At 39.3% G+C, this 14,277-nt stretch overlaps 1 protein-coding gene across 1 annotated transcript in view; it reads right to left on the bottom strand.

The window, feature by feature from the left end:
• Positions 1-14,277, bottom strand: part of UBL3 (ubiquitin like 3) — a 61,466-nt gene that overhangs the window by 6,618 nt on the left and 40,571 nt on the right. Inside the window, exon 2 of the mRNA XM_080344976.1 lies at positions 4,613-4,721. Coding sequence (XP_080201102.1) covers positions 4,613-4,721 — 109 coding nt within the window. The remainder of the gene's footprint in view (positions 1-4,612; positions 4,722-14,277) is intronic.

Raw genomic sequence — 14,277 nt, 5'->3', positions numbered from 1 at the left:
GAACAGCAAGCATGCATTTTCCTATAATGCTTAAGTTGTCATAAACCATTTATAAGCTTAATGTTCTTTTCCTACTCTTTACTGTACCCTTTCACAACGTGAACAACAAATAAATCTGTGCATTGCTTTCCGAATAAATATCATAAAACCTTGAAATGCTGAATTTAAATGGGTTCTCTAGGAATACAGTGTCATCTGTTTCTTAGCTGACCAGATATCTGGCAACAGCTGTTCACAAATGTTCTCTCTTTCTGCCTTTGTAGTGTTTATATACCAAAATGAATATTCAGCAAGGGATCAGAAACCAAACTGTTCACTGAGAACATATAATTAACATACAGGCGCAGTGGCAACTGGCACCACAAAAGGAGAAGAACTGAAAAGCGGAGAAAGGGAAGCCTTTAAAACAAAAGCCACGGTGGTGGAGGGCGTATGGAAAGGCATCTGGTGCGAAACAGTGAGCCGGCAGAGACGGCAGCAGGAGCTGTGGCAGCCCCGGAGTTGTGCAGAACTGGCAGCAACAACAGAGGCTGCAAGATCCTGGGAGCTGCATGCGCCCAGTTTATAAGATTAAATCAAATTAGGCAAGCAACGTTGCTTGACTTTCAAGCATTTCCACTCAGGGTCTGATTCAATTGTCTTGCAATTCAAGCACAGGCCCTCTTTGCTGTGCTATGCTGTGAAGTGGGCTAAGTTAAGGATCAGAATTATCACACTGCTAGGGCAAGTGATTTTTTGGAAGATACCAATTTATTTACTCCATACAGTCTGAACTCCACTATACTATGGCTGTACAGAGGAGAAGTTCAGCCACTTTACAGTCCATAATGACATAAAACAGCAATCAAAAGAAGACCGACTACATTTTGGTACAGGTATTTTCCATGGTTAAGCTGCCAGTTTATTCATACTTTTAATTTTTGTTTCTTGGCTGGCAGCCTGAAACACTTCTTTCTGACATGATTTCAAATTTTGATTTCCTCTGATGACTAAGTAAACCAAGAAGAAAATATTTACCTACAACTTCTTCTTAAAAAAAAAAAGTTCAGCAGATAATTGCTGGACAAGAAAAAAGTTAGTATTATTTAGAAGCAAATGAGAGGGGAAGAGAGCACGTAGCCTACCTAGATTATATACATTAATATAAATTTTTCACTTTCCTCTACAAGTCAAGAGATCTTTAATTAGCAACTGTATTGGCAAAAGAGGGAAGGAGAGGTTTGCCTTAATCCTGCCAGCATGTGAGTGAAGATACTTCAAAATTTTTCCCTGCAAGAACACAACAAGTAAAAGTGGTGGTAAAAGCAACCATTTCATATAATGTTTATTTCAAGGAGTCTTTAGTTCTCATCGAGTTTTCTTAGTCCTGTGGCAAAGAGCCGCACTTTCAGTCTGAACACCTAGTGGGCTAATTGTGAAAACCTATATACTATTCTGTAGTAGATTTTTCTTCAGTCTTTTACTTTGACACTATTCTTCTTTGCACAAGCAATTAAATACCCATCCAGATTTAGAGCACTCACTCAGGACAGCAGGTATTTGAACCGAGGCTTATGTGTCTGGTTTTACTTTCCTTTAAAAAACAGACTTTAAAGTCTGGTTTTCCTCCCAACTCTAAACTCAGAAACTGCAACTTCCAAGCTCTTCACAAGACTCTGAACATGCAACCACATGTTCAGGAATAAACTTGAGTAAGAAAAACACAGTTCAGCATTTACTAATACAGATAGAAGTAAACAAAGAACATTTGGTCATTACGACGATGTTGTAGACACACATTAAAATACGTACAGTAGCTACACAGATGCTACATCAACCAGTTTCCTTAGTTTAAAAGTGTTTTACATCTATATCTAACATTTGAGAGCACTAAAAACCTCCTTCATTACATATTTTACTAAATACATAATGCTGCATAATACATAATGCAAAACAAACAGCAAACAAGTCCCCTGAAACTCTGTTCTTCCTGACCTCAAAGACCAGTACAAGGCCTAAAATATGCATTATCAACACTAACATTTTGGCATGAGTTATCATCCACCATACCTCTTTGAAAAGGGTACCACAGAAACAGTGTCACATTTTAGTTTGTGTGAATAGCAGACTCTTTTAACATTATAACAGCAACCCAAATGAAGTCCTGTACCAAAAAAAGATTTTTCATCGTATGCAATGCTATGTCTGTGCTTTGGCTATTTTCCCATGAAATCACAGTCGGGGAGAACAGAAGAGCTTTGTTTTTGTGGAACTAAACAGAGGGCTGGAGCACCTCTCCTATGAAGACAGGTTGAGAGTTGGGGTTGTTCAGCCTGGAGAAGAGAAGGCTCAAGGAAGACCTTTTAGCAGCTTTCCAGTACCTAAAGGAAGCCTACAGGAAAGCTGGAGAGGGACTTTTTACGAGGTCATGTAGTGATAGGACATGGGGTAACGGCTTTAAATTGAAAAAGTGTAGATTTAGATCAGCTATAAGGAAGAAATTCTTCCCCATGAAGGTGGTGAGGCACTGGAACAGGCTGCCCAGATAAGTTGTGCATGTCCTGTCCCTGGAAGTGTTCAGGACCAGGGTGGATGGGGATTTGAGCAACTTGGTCTAGTGGAAGGTATCCCTGCCCATCACAGGGGGGATGGAACTAAATGATCTTTAAGGTCCCTTCCAATCCAAACCATTCTGTGATTCTATGAACTATTCACATATGTGAATACACACCTTAAGTTTTCAGTTCCATTTCGATTCCGTTTTCTAAAGCTACTTTTCTTGCAGAACACCAAATATATTCACATAAACAACCTCAGTCTTCAACGTTTCTTAAAATGGTGTGGTGTTGTTTTGTTGTTGGTGGGCTTTTTTGGTTTGTTTTCTTTATATTTGTTTATATTTGTTTGGAAAAAAATAACTATTACAGATTCTTTCCAAAATAAGGCAGTAAAGAGAGAAGTACTTCACACTCAATTTCACTAATGCATTCCTGTGACATGCTACATTTTACATTAGCTGTCCTCACATAAGAGGTTTTATATAGAATCATAGAATGTCCTGAGTGGGAAGGGATCTACAAGGATCATCAAGGCCAACTTCTGTTCCTGCACAACAACCCCACAGTTCATACCATGTGTCTGAGGGTGCTGTCCAGTCTCTTCTTGAACACTGTCAGGCTTGGGGCTGTGACACCTCCCTGGGGAGCCTGTTCCAGTGCTCCACCACCCTCTGGGGGAAGAACCATTTCCTAATGTCTAACCTAAACCTCCCTTGCCATTCCCTCAGGTTCTGTCATTGGTCACCAGAGAGAAGAGATCAGCACCTGCCCCTCCTCCTCCTCCTCTTGTGAGGAAGCTGTAGCCACCATGAGGTCTCCCCTCACTCTCCTCCAAGCTGAACAAACAGGGGACTTTAGCTGATCCTCATAGAGCTTCCTCTCCAAACTCTTCACCAACTTCATAGCCCTCTTCTGGACACTCTCTAGCAGCTTAATATAATTTTTATCCTATGTCACCCAGACCTGCACACAGAGCTCCAGGTGAGCCCACACCAGTGCAGAGCAGAGTGGGACAATCACCTCCCTGCCCGGCTGGCAATGCTGTGCTGGATACACCCAGGACACGGTTGGCCCTCTTGGCTGCCAGGGACACTGTTGGCCCGTGTTCAACTTGCCATTGACCAGAACCCCCAGATCCCTCTCTGCAGAGCTGCTCTACAGCATTTCATCTCCCAGTCTGTATGCACAGCCAGGGTTGCTGTGTCCCAGGTGCAAAATCCAGCACTTGCGCATGTTGAACTTCATGCAGTTGGTGATTGCCCAGTTCTCCGATTTGTTCAGATCACTCTGCAGGGTCTCTCTGCCCTTGAGAGTGTTGACAGCTCCTCCCAATTTTGTGTCATCAGCAAACTTACTTAATATTCCCTCAAGTCTGAGTCTAAGCCATTTATAAAGACATAGAGGAGCGCTGGCCCTAAGACGTATCCCTTGCGCAACCTGCTAGTGACCGGTCACCAGCTATAACCCCACTTACTAGAACTAGAACTACAAGATGAGCCTGGCCCATCAGCCAGTTGCACCCACTGCATTATGTGTTTATCCAGCTGCATCCTGGACATCTTGTCCAGGAAGATACTGTGAGAAACAGTATCGAAGGCTTTACTGAAATCCAAAAAGATCACATTGACAGGCTTCCCTTGGTCAACTAAGTGGGTAACCTTGTCGTAGAAAGAAATTAAGTTGGTCAAGCAGGACTGTCCCTTCACATGAACCCAAGCTGGCTGGCACCAATGACAATCGCCAACATTTCCTCATACTTACTAGTTTCTCTAACAAGATTGATCAAGAAAGGTGTTTAAAGATAGGAGGAAAGAAGTACTACAGTTTGGGGAAGCAAATTTCAGAAATAAAGTGGAAAATAATCCAGACATCTAAAAATGTGCCCAACCGAAGAAAGAAGGAAAAAGAAGGCAAGAAGGCAATTGTATTTCCATATAAATCTGTGCCTGGGTACACAACAAACATACTTAATTTGAATGTTGAGAACAGACATCAGTTTATTGACACTTTAGTCTGAAAATACAAGGAAACTTCTAGCTCGCCAGTTAAAAAGCCAAAGCCACACAGCTACTCACCCATCGGCCAGTTGTCATACACATGTTTTGCGATATCTGCAGCAGAGTCATTTGGAGAAAACAGAAATTCTTTCGTTTTCCCGCTTACCAAGATGAGGCGCAAATTTATCTATAAAAAAAAAAAAAATTAAAATGCAGTATTAGGAAAGTATCCACAAAAGACTAAAATTATTTTTTTTTTCAAGTTCCTAAAAAGTTGCCATTAGTTTTCAGAGAAAATTAATCCAAGGTGATTTGAGAAAACAGTTTAAGATGGTGTTAAAAATAGGGTCAAAGAGGTAAAAAAAAAAAAAAAAAAAAAAATTGTTTCTTTACATATAAGCTACAAAGATCAAATTCTACCAGCTGGCATTTTTTATGATAAAGATTAGAATGTTCTGATAGATAGCAACTGAATCAACTGTGCCATTAAAAAAAAGCTTTCAGTGGGGTATAAAAGAATTCCAGCCAAGACACACTGGCAATGTATCTTCTTTGAATGAAGAGAAAAAGATAAATTTGAAAAAGTAACCCAAACAGCACTAAAAATAGTAAAATCTGCACGTGAATATCCTGTGAGCCTCAGCAAAAGCCTCAGCACGTTTCCTCCAGTATATTTGTCAGTCCTGATCTCACCCACTTCATCTCCTACAAAACACCAGCAGTCAGACAGCATTCCTCCTCAGTCCCAGCTGCCACAGAACTTAAAACCATCTGCCACTCCTCTGAACCCAAAACTTTATTTCACCACTGTTTTTCTCGACAAGCAAAGTCACTGAGATCCACATACAATATAGTAATACACCACATCACAGTTTTTCTACCATAGATTTTCTTCATCTAACCATCAGCATCTTCAGCTATAATTTTCCTCTTCTATTTGCAAGTTACTGAATGTAATTACTTTTCCATATAGCATTACAATAACCTGCACAAAGAGCTCACTATAACATTACTTGCAATGCAAAAGAGATTATATTTTGGTTCCTAAAGCAACTGCTAGCAGGGCCACAAAATGTATTTTAGTAGCTATCACTTACTAATGCCCATGGCAAGTGGGATTCTAGCTGCTTTTGCATTTTGGCCTACAAGTCTAAACTGCATCATCTTTTAGCAACACTTTAGCATACTAACTGCTTGGACACTTTTTTCCAAATCATACTCTCAAACAGTTGCTCTCATTTTAATTTAAGTTGTAAGAAAGCTTTCCTTATTGGAATTCAGTAAACTCTTTCCTAGATTAAATACAAATGGAAAAAATTACAGTGAGTTTTCAGGTTTCCAAGACTTCTTCAGGGTCAAAAATCTCAGCATATCATCTCCACTGAACATGACAGCCCTGCCTCAGTTACCCACTCCTCACTTATTTCAAGTGCTCTCCAGACAGATTGTCTAATCTCTCTTGAATGCTTTGACTTGATTTCATTTCAGCTATCTTTAAGCATCTAATGAAGGTATCTAAACTAAAATCTGTATCATCCTGCACACTTAACGTCACTGAAGAAAATGACCCCTCCAAAAAGCAATCCAGTCTCTATTTCAAACTGTAGCAAGCATAAAAAGAGTTAGCATAAAAGAGCTACTCCCTGACCCTTGCTAACACCCTTCAGAAAATACAAGTTCTGCTGTTACCCCAGGGGAGAAGCCAAATGGCTGCTGCCTCTGAGAAAGCACCACAGCCACTGTAAGGCTATCACTGCATACCAGGAAAGCATAAATAACAAGTTAAAGAAGCTACAGGAATGCTGTTCAGTCAAAGACAATTATTCAGAAAATTCAGAACACACCTGGCTAGAAACATTAAAATTCCACTTTAATATTTCCAGAACAATTAAGGACTTGTTTTCACCAATCTCACCAAGATTTAGCAGAAAAAGCAGACAAAGTTCCACTAATCCTGTTTACTCCAAAAATCTGACTGCTCAGATCAATTACAACTTCAAAACATTATGCCTAAATTCAGCAATACCCAGATTATGTCTACTTACTGTTTTGCTTATATTATTTAAAATATTTTCTCCCCCTTTTAGCTGTCTCTACCTGTGTATGTATAGACAACACTTACATATACAGTTTCTTTAGCTGGACTACCCAAGCTCTGGCTGGACAAGCTCTTTTTGGCACTTTTTCTGGTGAGCTATCCCTTTCCCCATTCATCGTAGGAGCCCATCTCTGCAAGTTTCAGTTTCTTTTCTTTTCTCCTCAAATCAGATGACCGTTTCTGAAGCATACTAAATGATGTCTCACCAGATGTTTGTATAACACCACCAGTAATTTCCTCTGTCTACTGGAAACATCTGTGACTGTGTCCGAAAAGCACATACATCTTCTTTGTAAATGCACCACGCTGTTTGCTCAGTTATTTCATACCTTTCTCGACTTGGATTCTTTCAATTACAAGTTACATGCTTGGATGCTGAATATTTTGGCTGTAATGCCCCAAAGTACAAAGGTCTAAATTTCATCCCACTCCTACTACTCCACCCCTCCCAGGGAAAGGAGCCTAGGTAGAAAGAAGTATTCTGCACCACAAAGATGTGTCAAGCCTCCCCCCTTGTCTAAGGCCCATGACCTGTGAGATCCTCAAAAAAATTCTGTGTAAAACTTTTTCTTCATTACGCTAAGAGCATTTGCCAAACTTCATGTCATCAACAAATTCTAGCAGCAAGATCCCTTTACACATACCTTTGTCGTTAAATGATTGAGGAAGCACAAGACTGATCTGACAACTGATCCATAAGAATACCAATAATGAGCTCTCTCTGACCTGGTGTCCCCCCCCCCCCCCAGCTATGTTCCTTATGTTAGGCCCTCACAGACACTCACAATTTCTCTATTAAATCCTAATTTGTCCTATTTAACCAAGAGTTTACAACATAGTTACAACCTCAGTTACTATACACAGATGAAACTACAGAAGTGTCTAGGTAGAAAAGCAGTTATTTTCATCAAAAGTCAGCTTGCCACACTCCAGCTTTCAGAGGCGTGGTGCGCTGCACTCCATTACACTTTCTCTGTACCTCATTATCTTTAATTATCCTTTAAGCATTAATGCATCTCATTACAACACCAACACACTGCCAAAAATTTAGGAGGTTTAGACTGCGTCACAAACTGTTAATTGTACTCGGGAATAGGCTGCCTGTTTAAAAAACAAATCAACCAACCCAGCCCAAACAGTCGGCAGCGGTGCCTGCTGTGAGCTTCTCCCCAGCAGCCCACCTGCCTCTCCCTCGCATTCCCCACCACCATTCCCTCTGCCTGGCTTCTGAGACTCCCCCCTTCACTTGTTCCCTCTGGCCAAGCAGTCCCCCAACTCTGATTTTATGCAGGTTTATCCAAGGACTTTTTGTTCATCCATCTGTAGTTTATCTGTGGTGGGTATTATCTGTTTTGACGATCGTAACACTTTCCTGGGCAGGAGACATAACACCGAAGCATCAGCTCCCTAGACCTGTCTGATTCGGATCCAACAAAGAGATGATTAAAAAAAAACCTCAGAAGACTCCTCCTGCCCAGCACTTAAAAATATGACTAGGGGACAGCATTAATATAGAACTGAAGTTATTCTTCAGTTAGCATAGCATTAAGGAGGCACATTTCTTTTTATTTTCACTACTGAGTTTTGAGATTAGCAGGCACATTAAAGCAAATACAGAAAGAAGAAGCATATTACAGAGAAATAGCCAAAACTAACGAACTAATTTGGCTTCCTGGAAAATTTGATTACGTCATACTTCTACAGTTGATACGCAATGTAAAACTCAATGTAAGCAACAGCAGGAAAAACTTGAAAAATGTTAATTCCTTCCTTAACCCCCTCCCAAGATAGGTAACTTAGTAGTGCTGAAGTTTTTTGTTCCTGAATAACATTTCTTATCATCTTACTTTCAAATATAAAAAGCATATCAAGATAACCTAAAAATTGTACAGGATATACTAAAGTATGTGTAAGATGTGGAAAGAATACTTTCATTTAAATAAAAAACCCTAAGATCACCAAATATCAGCAGAAGCCCAAAATAAATCCTTAAATCAGTCAAGCAGATGTTGCATCAAGTGCGAGGAAATAGCTGCTCTAATGAAAGGCTAAGGTATTTTCTTATTTATAGCACAGCATGCCACTGACTCACTTAGTTCACATGTTTATATATATGTGCATATATATGATATATATATATATTTCTATTTATCTATCTTAATCTTGACTTGAAGGAATCTTAGTCTTGAGTTGCACATCACACAGCCTCAAAGGGTCTGAAGCAAAGAATCCCAAAACTTGCCTTTAAATCTAGAGTCTAATCTCATTTCCCTCAGGAGCTCTGGGAAATTTAACAGCTTGCAACTGCTGCACTAATTATTCTGCAAGCCTGAGAATTGCACTTCAAACAAACTACAGGGGATGGAAAACAATCCTTTCTGGCACAATGACACTGAAGAAAGTCTGATTCTAAAAAAAAAAAAAAAAAAAAAAAAAAAGTATACACACATTTACTCAAAGGAAAGTGCAGAAAAAAAAAATCTCGGTTAGGTAGAGAAGGTTTGATACAAAAGCAGCAAATTCTATTTTTTCAAGTTACGAAATTATTCTTAGTGGTCTTAGTTCTCCCGTATCCTATTTCCTATGTTAAAAGTTAGCAAGGAAGTTGTATCTGTATCCCTTGTATACTTAAAGCCCCTCCATCTATTCTTGCCTAGAGTCTTCATCCTGAGCAACCTTCTCGATTCTCATGGCCCTGACAAGTTTGCTCTTCCACAGTGGGCATAAAAATGACCACCTTGGGTTTTGTTTTTCAGGCTACCCAAGGTAATTCCTGTCTTTTACTACAGCAAACTGATGAGGATCATACCCTCACACTTCTGCATTATAGCACCAACTGCAACATCACCGATGAAAGCAGTCAAGAAGAGCCATAGTATCAGAAGTAGGATTAAATAAAATTTGTGTACTACACCATCTCTGCACAGTTATACAACAGCACATTCTGTCTGTGATCTCAAGCATGAAAACCTCGCTTGCCCTCCCTGCCCCCTACAGCCAACACCAATTTCATAATTACAGCTCCAGTAGCTACCCCAGTTGCATCACATACACAATAATCTCAATGTAGATTATATATGGTAAACCAAAAAAACAAGAGAAAAACTAAACAAACCCATAGATTATATATATGTATGTGCAAAGGTTGTAGTAATAACTGTGATTACAACTTTTGTGTCATGTATATGCAGAATATATTGATTTTTTTTTTCATTACAGGCATCTCCAACAGTGTTTGTTCCTTCTTTAAGGTGTAACTACAAAGTGTCTTAGTGCTACAGTGCTTCTAATTTCACAGCTAAAGTTGAATAAATGGGAAGTCACTTAAACATCAAGAAATGAGAGATTTACAACCTACACCATGTTTCTTGATGTTTAAATGACTTCCCATCTATTCAGTTAAATAAGATTTTTTTTTTTTTAATCAATTTTAAGCTCCAGTAACAGCCTAAGATTACTCCCATCTTACAATTACAATGCAGAGGAGGAAAAGTGTCGCATCATCACATGCTATGCAACCCCAAGTTTGAACTGCTTTTCTTCAGCTGTCTAAAATACATCCACAAGACTAATTTTTTCCTTTTCTTAATAGATGTGAAATTCAATTAAAAACTAACTGGAACAGAAAGTGATCAGATAAGAGCAGAAATACAGACTGAAGTTTCACTTCTCAAAATACAATACATTTAAATCTTCCTAGTTTATAATTGTAAGAAATGTTTGTTCTCCAAAGATGCACCAGAGTTTCCTAATGACTCTCAGCCAAAGAGAAACCTTACAGGACCATGCAAACACATTTTACTGATTGAATTCTCCACCAGATTCACATGAAAGGTTGAACCAAGCCTGAACAACAGCCTAAGTGAAACAGCAGCATTCTACAGGCCAAGTCATCAGGGACCTGCAGGTTCTAGACTCCAGTTCACTCCTGAAGTAGGTATATAATTTCATGTCATGCCTTCTGGAAATGTATCCATGTGAATATAACAAAGAACTTCAGTATTTACACTCCCTGGAAGGCTGCTCTAGAACATGACTGTCTTACTGAATGGAGCTTTCTTCTAATTCCCAGCGTAAGTGTATTCTTGAAAAGGTTACATCCACTGATGCCACATCTACTTTGTGCTTTAGTTATAACAGGCTTTTTCTCCTCTTGGGGTTTTGGTGGCTTTCTTCTACATCCACACATAAGGACATACATTTCAAAAATAAACAAGCAAAGGTTTTCCTCATTAATATGCTGGCCTTTGGTGTGATCACTGTCTTCACAGCTCCAAAGCACATCAAAAGAGGTTAAGGGAACTGGGCTTGGTGGGCATCTATTAGCAGCCTTCCTATGCCCATACAAGGACCTCTTTACTGAGGTTCAAGACAGAAGAAAAACAAACAATAGTCATTAATAGAAACTAGAGGCTTTGAACTGTGATATTTTGCTGGTTTGACTGAAAATGAGTTAATTTTCTTCATGCAGTTAGAAACATTTCTTCTAGCACAGTCATTATTTGGACTTAGTTTGAGAACAAGAGATAACACCCCAGAACAGAGTTGATGTTTTTAATTGGTCTAAGAACTAAGGACACTTTGAGTGCTCTGCCCACAGGTGTGAGGCATCAAGGAAGCGGGGCAGAGATGGGGCAGAGCTTGGCTGACATCCAGACTGATCAATGAGAGTATTCCATCCCATTAGCATCATGCTAATTCTTTAAAAGGTGGTGGGGGGTGTTGGTGTATATTCTGCTCTTAAGCATTCTCACTCTGGCTCTTGGGCACTTTCTCTTGTGCACGTTTTTAATTTTTCTTCACTCTTTTTTGCTGCAGCCGGGGGCGTTTTGGTTTGGGACATTTAGTTCGGCCTTTTGCTGTTTTGCAGAGGCCTCTGAGCCTTCCTGCCTTTTCCCTCTTTTTTTTCCTCTCTCTGTTTGAGACCAGGGTGCACCTTCCTGTGACTGGCTGCTTAGTGTGGACAGAGTGCGTGAGGAATGGCCTTGGATATCTTTCATTTCTATTTTATATATATATTTACTAGTAGTGTATTAGTATTTTGTTACTTTATTAAACTGTGTTTCTCTCAATCCAAATTTCTCCCTTCCCTTTTGATTCTCTCCCCTATTGGGGCGTGGGGGGTGTGGAATGCGCAAGCAGCTATCGTGGTTGTATTGCTAGCTCAGGTTAAACCATGACATATATGAAGAAAGGTTTTTACCCTGAGAACATCAAAGCAGTGTAAGAGTTCACGCAGAGATGCTCTGGAAGTTCTGTCCTTGGGGGTTTTCAAGACCCTACAGACAAAGTTCCAAGCAACCTGGTCCAAATTTAGTGGTGACTCTGCTTGCAGCAGGAGGTTGGGCTAGAGAACTTCTCAAGGTCCTTTCCAAAGTGAATGGCTTTTGATTAATTTGTCTTAAGTATGCATGATTAGAATTATACATAGTATTTCAGGAATTTATAAAATTATACTAGAACTTCCTTAGACTGTCTGCAAATGCCTCTCCATTTTCCATACAACCATCACAACTGTCTCACATTTGTAATGCAGTAATCTTACAATGCTCTTCTCTAGCCCAGTCAGTTCCATGACATAAGCCTTCAAGCTTGCATTACAAAGTATTGTTTTTACCCACTCATGATGTACAGAATACTTTTATACTAATGCAATTAATTTTGTTCCTATTAATTCAGCCTTTGAGATCATCCCATCTTTTCCATACACCATGATGATCTGTACTATCAGTACCTCCAAATTTTCATCATCAAGGAACTAACAATATTCTGATTTTCCTTGTGTCAGTGGTATAAATTAAAACATCAGAAAGATAGCTGGTCACAAAATGAATCTTTAAAGAATTCCACTAAGCATAACTGTCACCCTGACACTTCCACACTGAGCACTGTATCTTACCATCTTCTCTACCCAAGCCACACACCCTATCAAACCCTTCCCAGGCCAACATCAACTGCTCACTGAAGTCCAGACAGATCATGCCTCTTCTGTAGTTCCCTCATCTGAAAAACACTCTCCTTCCAAATAAAGCTGGCTAATGAATCCATCATAATTTCACTTGGGTAAATATATTTTGTGAATTTTATTGCATTGTTTCTTCTCTGCTGCTTCTCAATATCCTTCTTGATGCAATTGTTCATCTGTCAAATTCACAGTTTCTCCACATTTTTTCACTCATTTGGCATGCAGACTATTTTATGACTTCAATGTCTTCAACCTGAAGAAATACCAAGCATGCAAATTCTTCAGATAGGCTCCTCTTGCTAACTCAGTCCACTTTATTTAATCAGCATCTGCCCCTTTGAAATCCAAAGAATTTATGTACACTCTTACTTTGTTGATTCTTTCATTTGATTTTAACTGTATCAGCTTGTGATCATTGGATCCAATGTCATTTTCCCAAGCAGCCTTCTGAAGATTTACGGAGTTTTTGGTAATTTAAGAGACGCATCTAGAACAACAATATTAGCTCCTTCTTGGTCAAGAAACTAGCCAGTAGAGGAACTGAGACACAGATGCATAAGGTAAGAAAGTGAGCAGGAAGTATGAATTTGTAGCCCGACAATGCAAACATTCTCATGAGAGAGATCCTTGATTCTGGACTCTTGTTCAAGAGTCACTTGGTAAAATAAATAAATAAAACTACAGTTCTTATGAATCACATTTCTAGACACCTATTTTCACCAGACACTTTATAGGAAATATAGGTGACTAAACTGTACTTCCTCAACTGAACATCTGAAATTTACATTTGGCAACACTCAGAACTGCTGCCTTTAGCTTTCGATGCACAAAGGGGCTTTGTTCTACCCTTACAATACCTTGCACCTACAATTAATTTACTTCATATCTGGAAATAAAAGGAGCATGGGACATGAGAGGTAACATAAATTGTCAACAAGATGAAACACAGCTCTGAAGCTTCATTGCCAACAGACCCGCATCACTCATTCAAAGCCATGCCACTTGTGGAAGTTGGGCGATCCCAATGTGACACCATGGAAGTGTGACAGCACCTCACATCAATCACCCTGTTCAAGATTAAGGTGAACTCCACAGCCACTTCCAATGACATACACGTCTATAGATTACTACAAACAGAAACAAATATATTTTTATTTGCAACTATTTTCCTTCAAACAACAAATGGCTGACAGCTTTGCACTGATTAAAAACTAAGCAAATTTCAGAGAAGTTTGAAGTGAAAGAGAGAGAAGACCAAAACAACACATAACCAAATTTTATTTAGAGGAGGAAAAAGCAATATCCTATAAGCATTTAATTCGGTAGCTAAGATAGAGCTAGCTGTTTCTATGGAAACCAGGACATTCTTGAACTTAAAACCCTAGTGCTCAGTCACACTTTAGCCACTCCCTCACTTCAGTTCAAATAATACAACAGCAATATGTTCTTCATGATCCTCCTATGAGTTCCAGGCTTATCTTTTAAAAAGAAATATCCAGGAAACATTGTTCTTCGAATTAAATTAATACAGATACTATCATAAATAACTAGAGGAATACAATAGATTCCAGTGGAGTTCACATAGTTTCCTTTACTATTCTGACTATTAGCATTCCTGGGACAAAGCTAGTTTTGCTTTTTTGGTTTTTTGGAGGGAGGTGAGCTAAACAAAACACACGA

Source organism: Nesoenas mayeri (genome assembly GCF_963082525.1).
Source record: "Nesoenas mayeri genome assembly, chromosome: 1".
Classification (NCBI taxonomy): Eukaryota; Metazoa; Chordata; class Aves; order Columbiformes; family Columbidae; genus Nesoenas; species Nesoenas mayeri.
The sequence above is the reverse complement of the archived record's forward strand: the minus strand, read 5'-3'. Positions and strand labels throughout refer to the sequence as shown.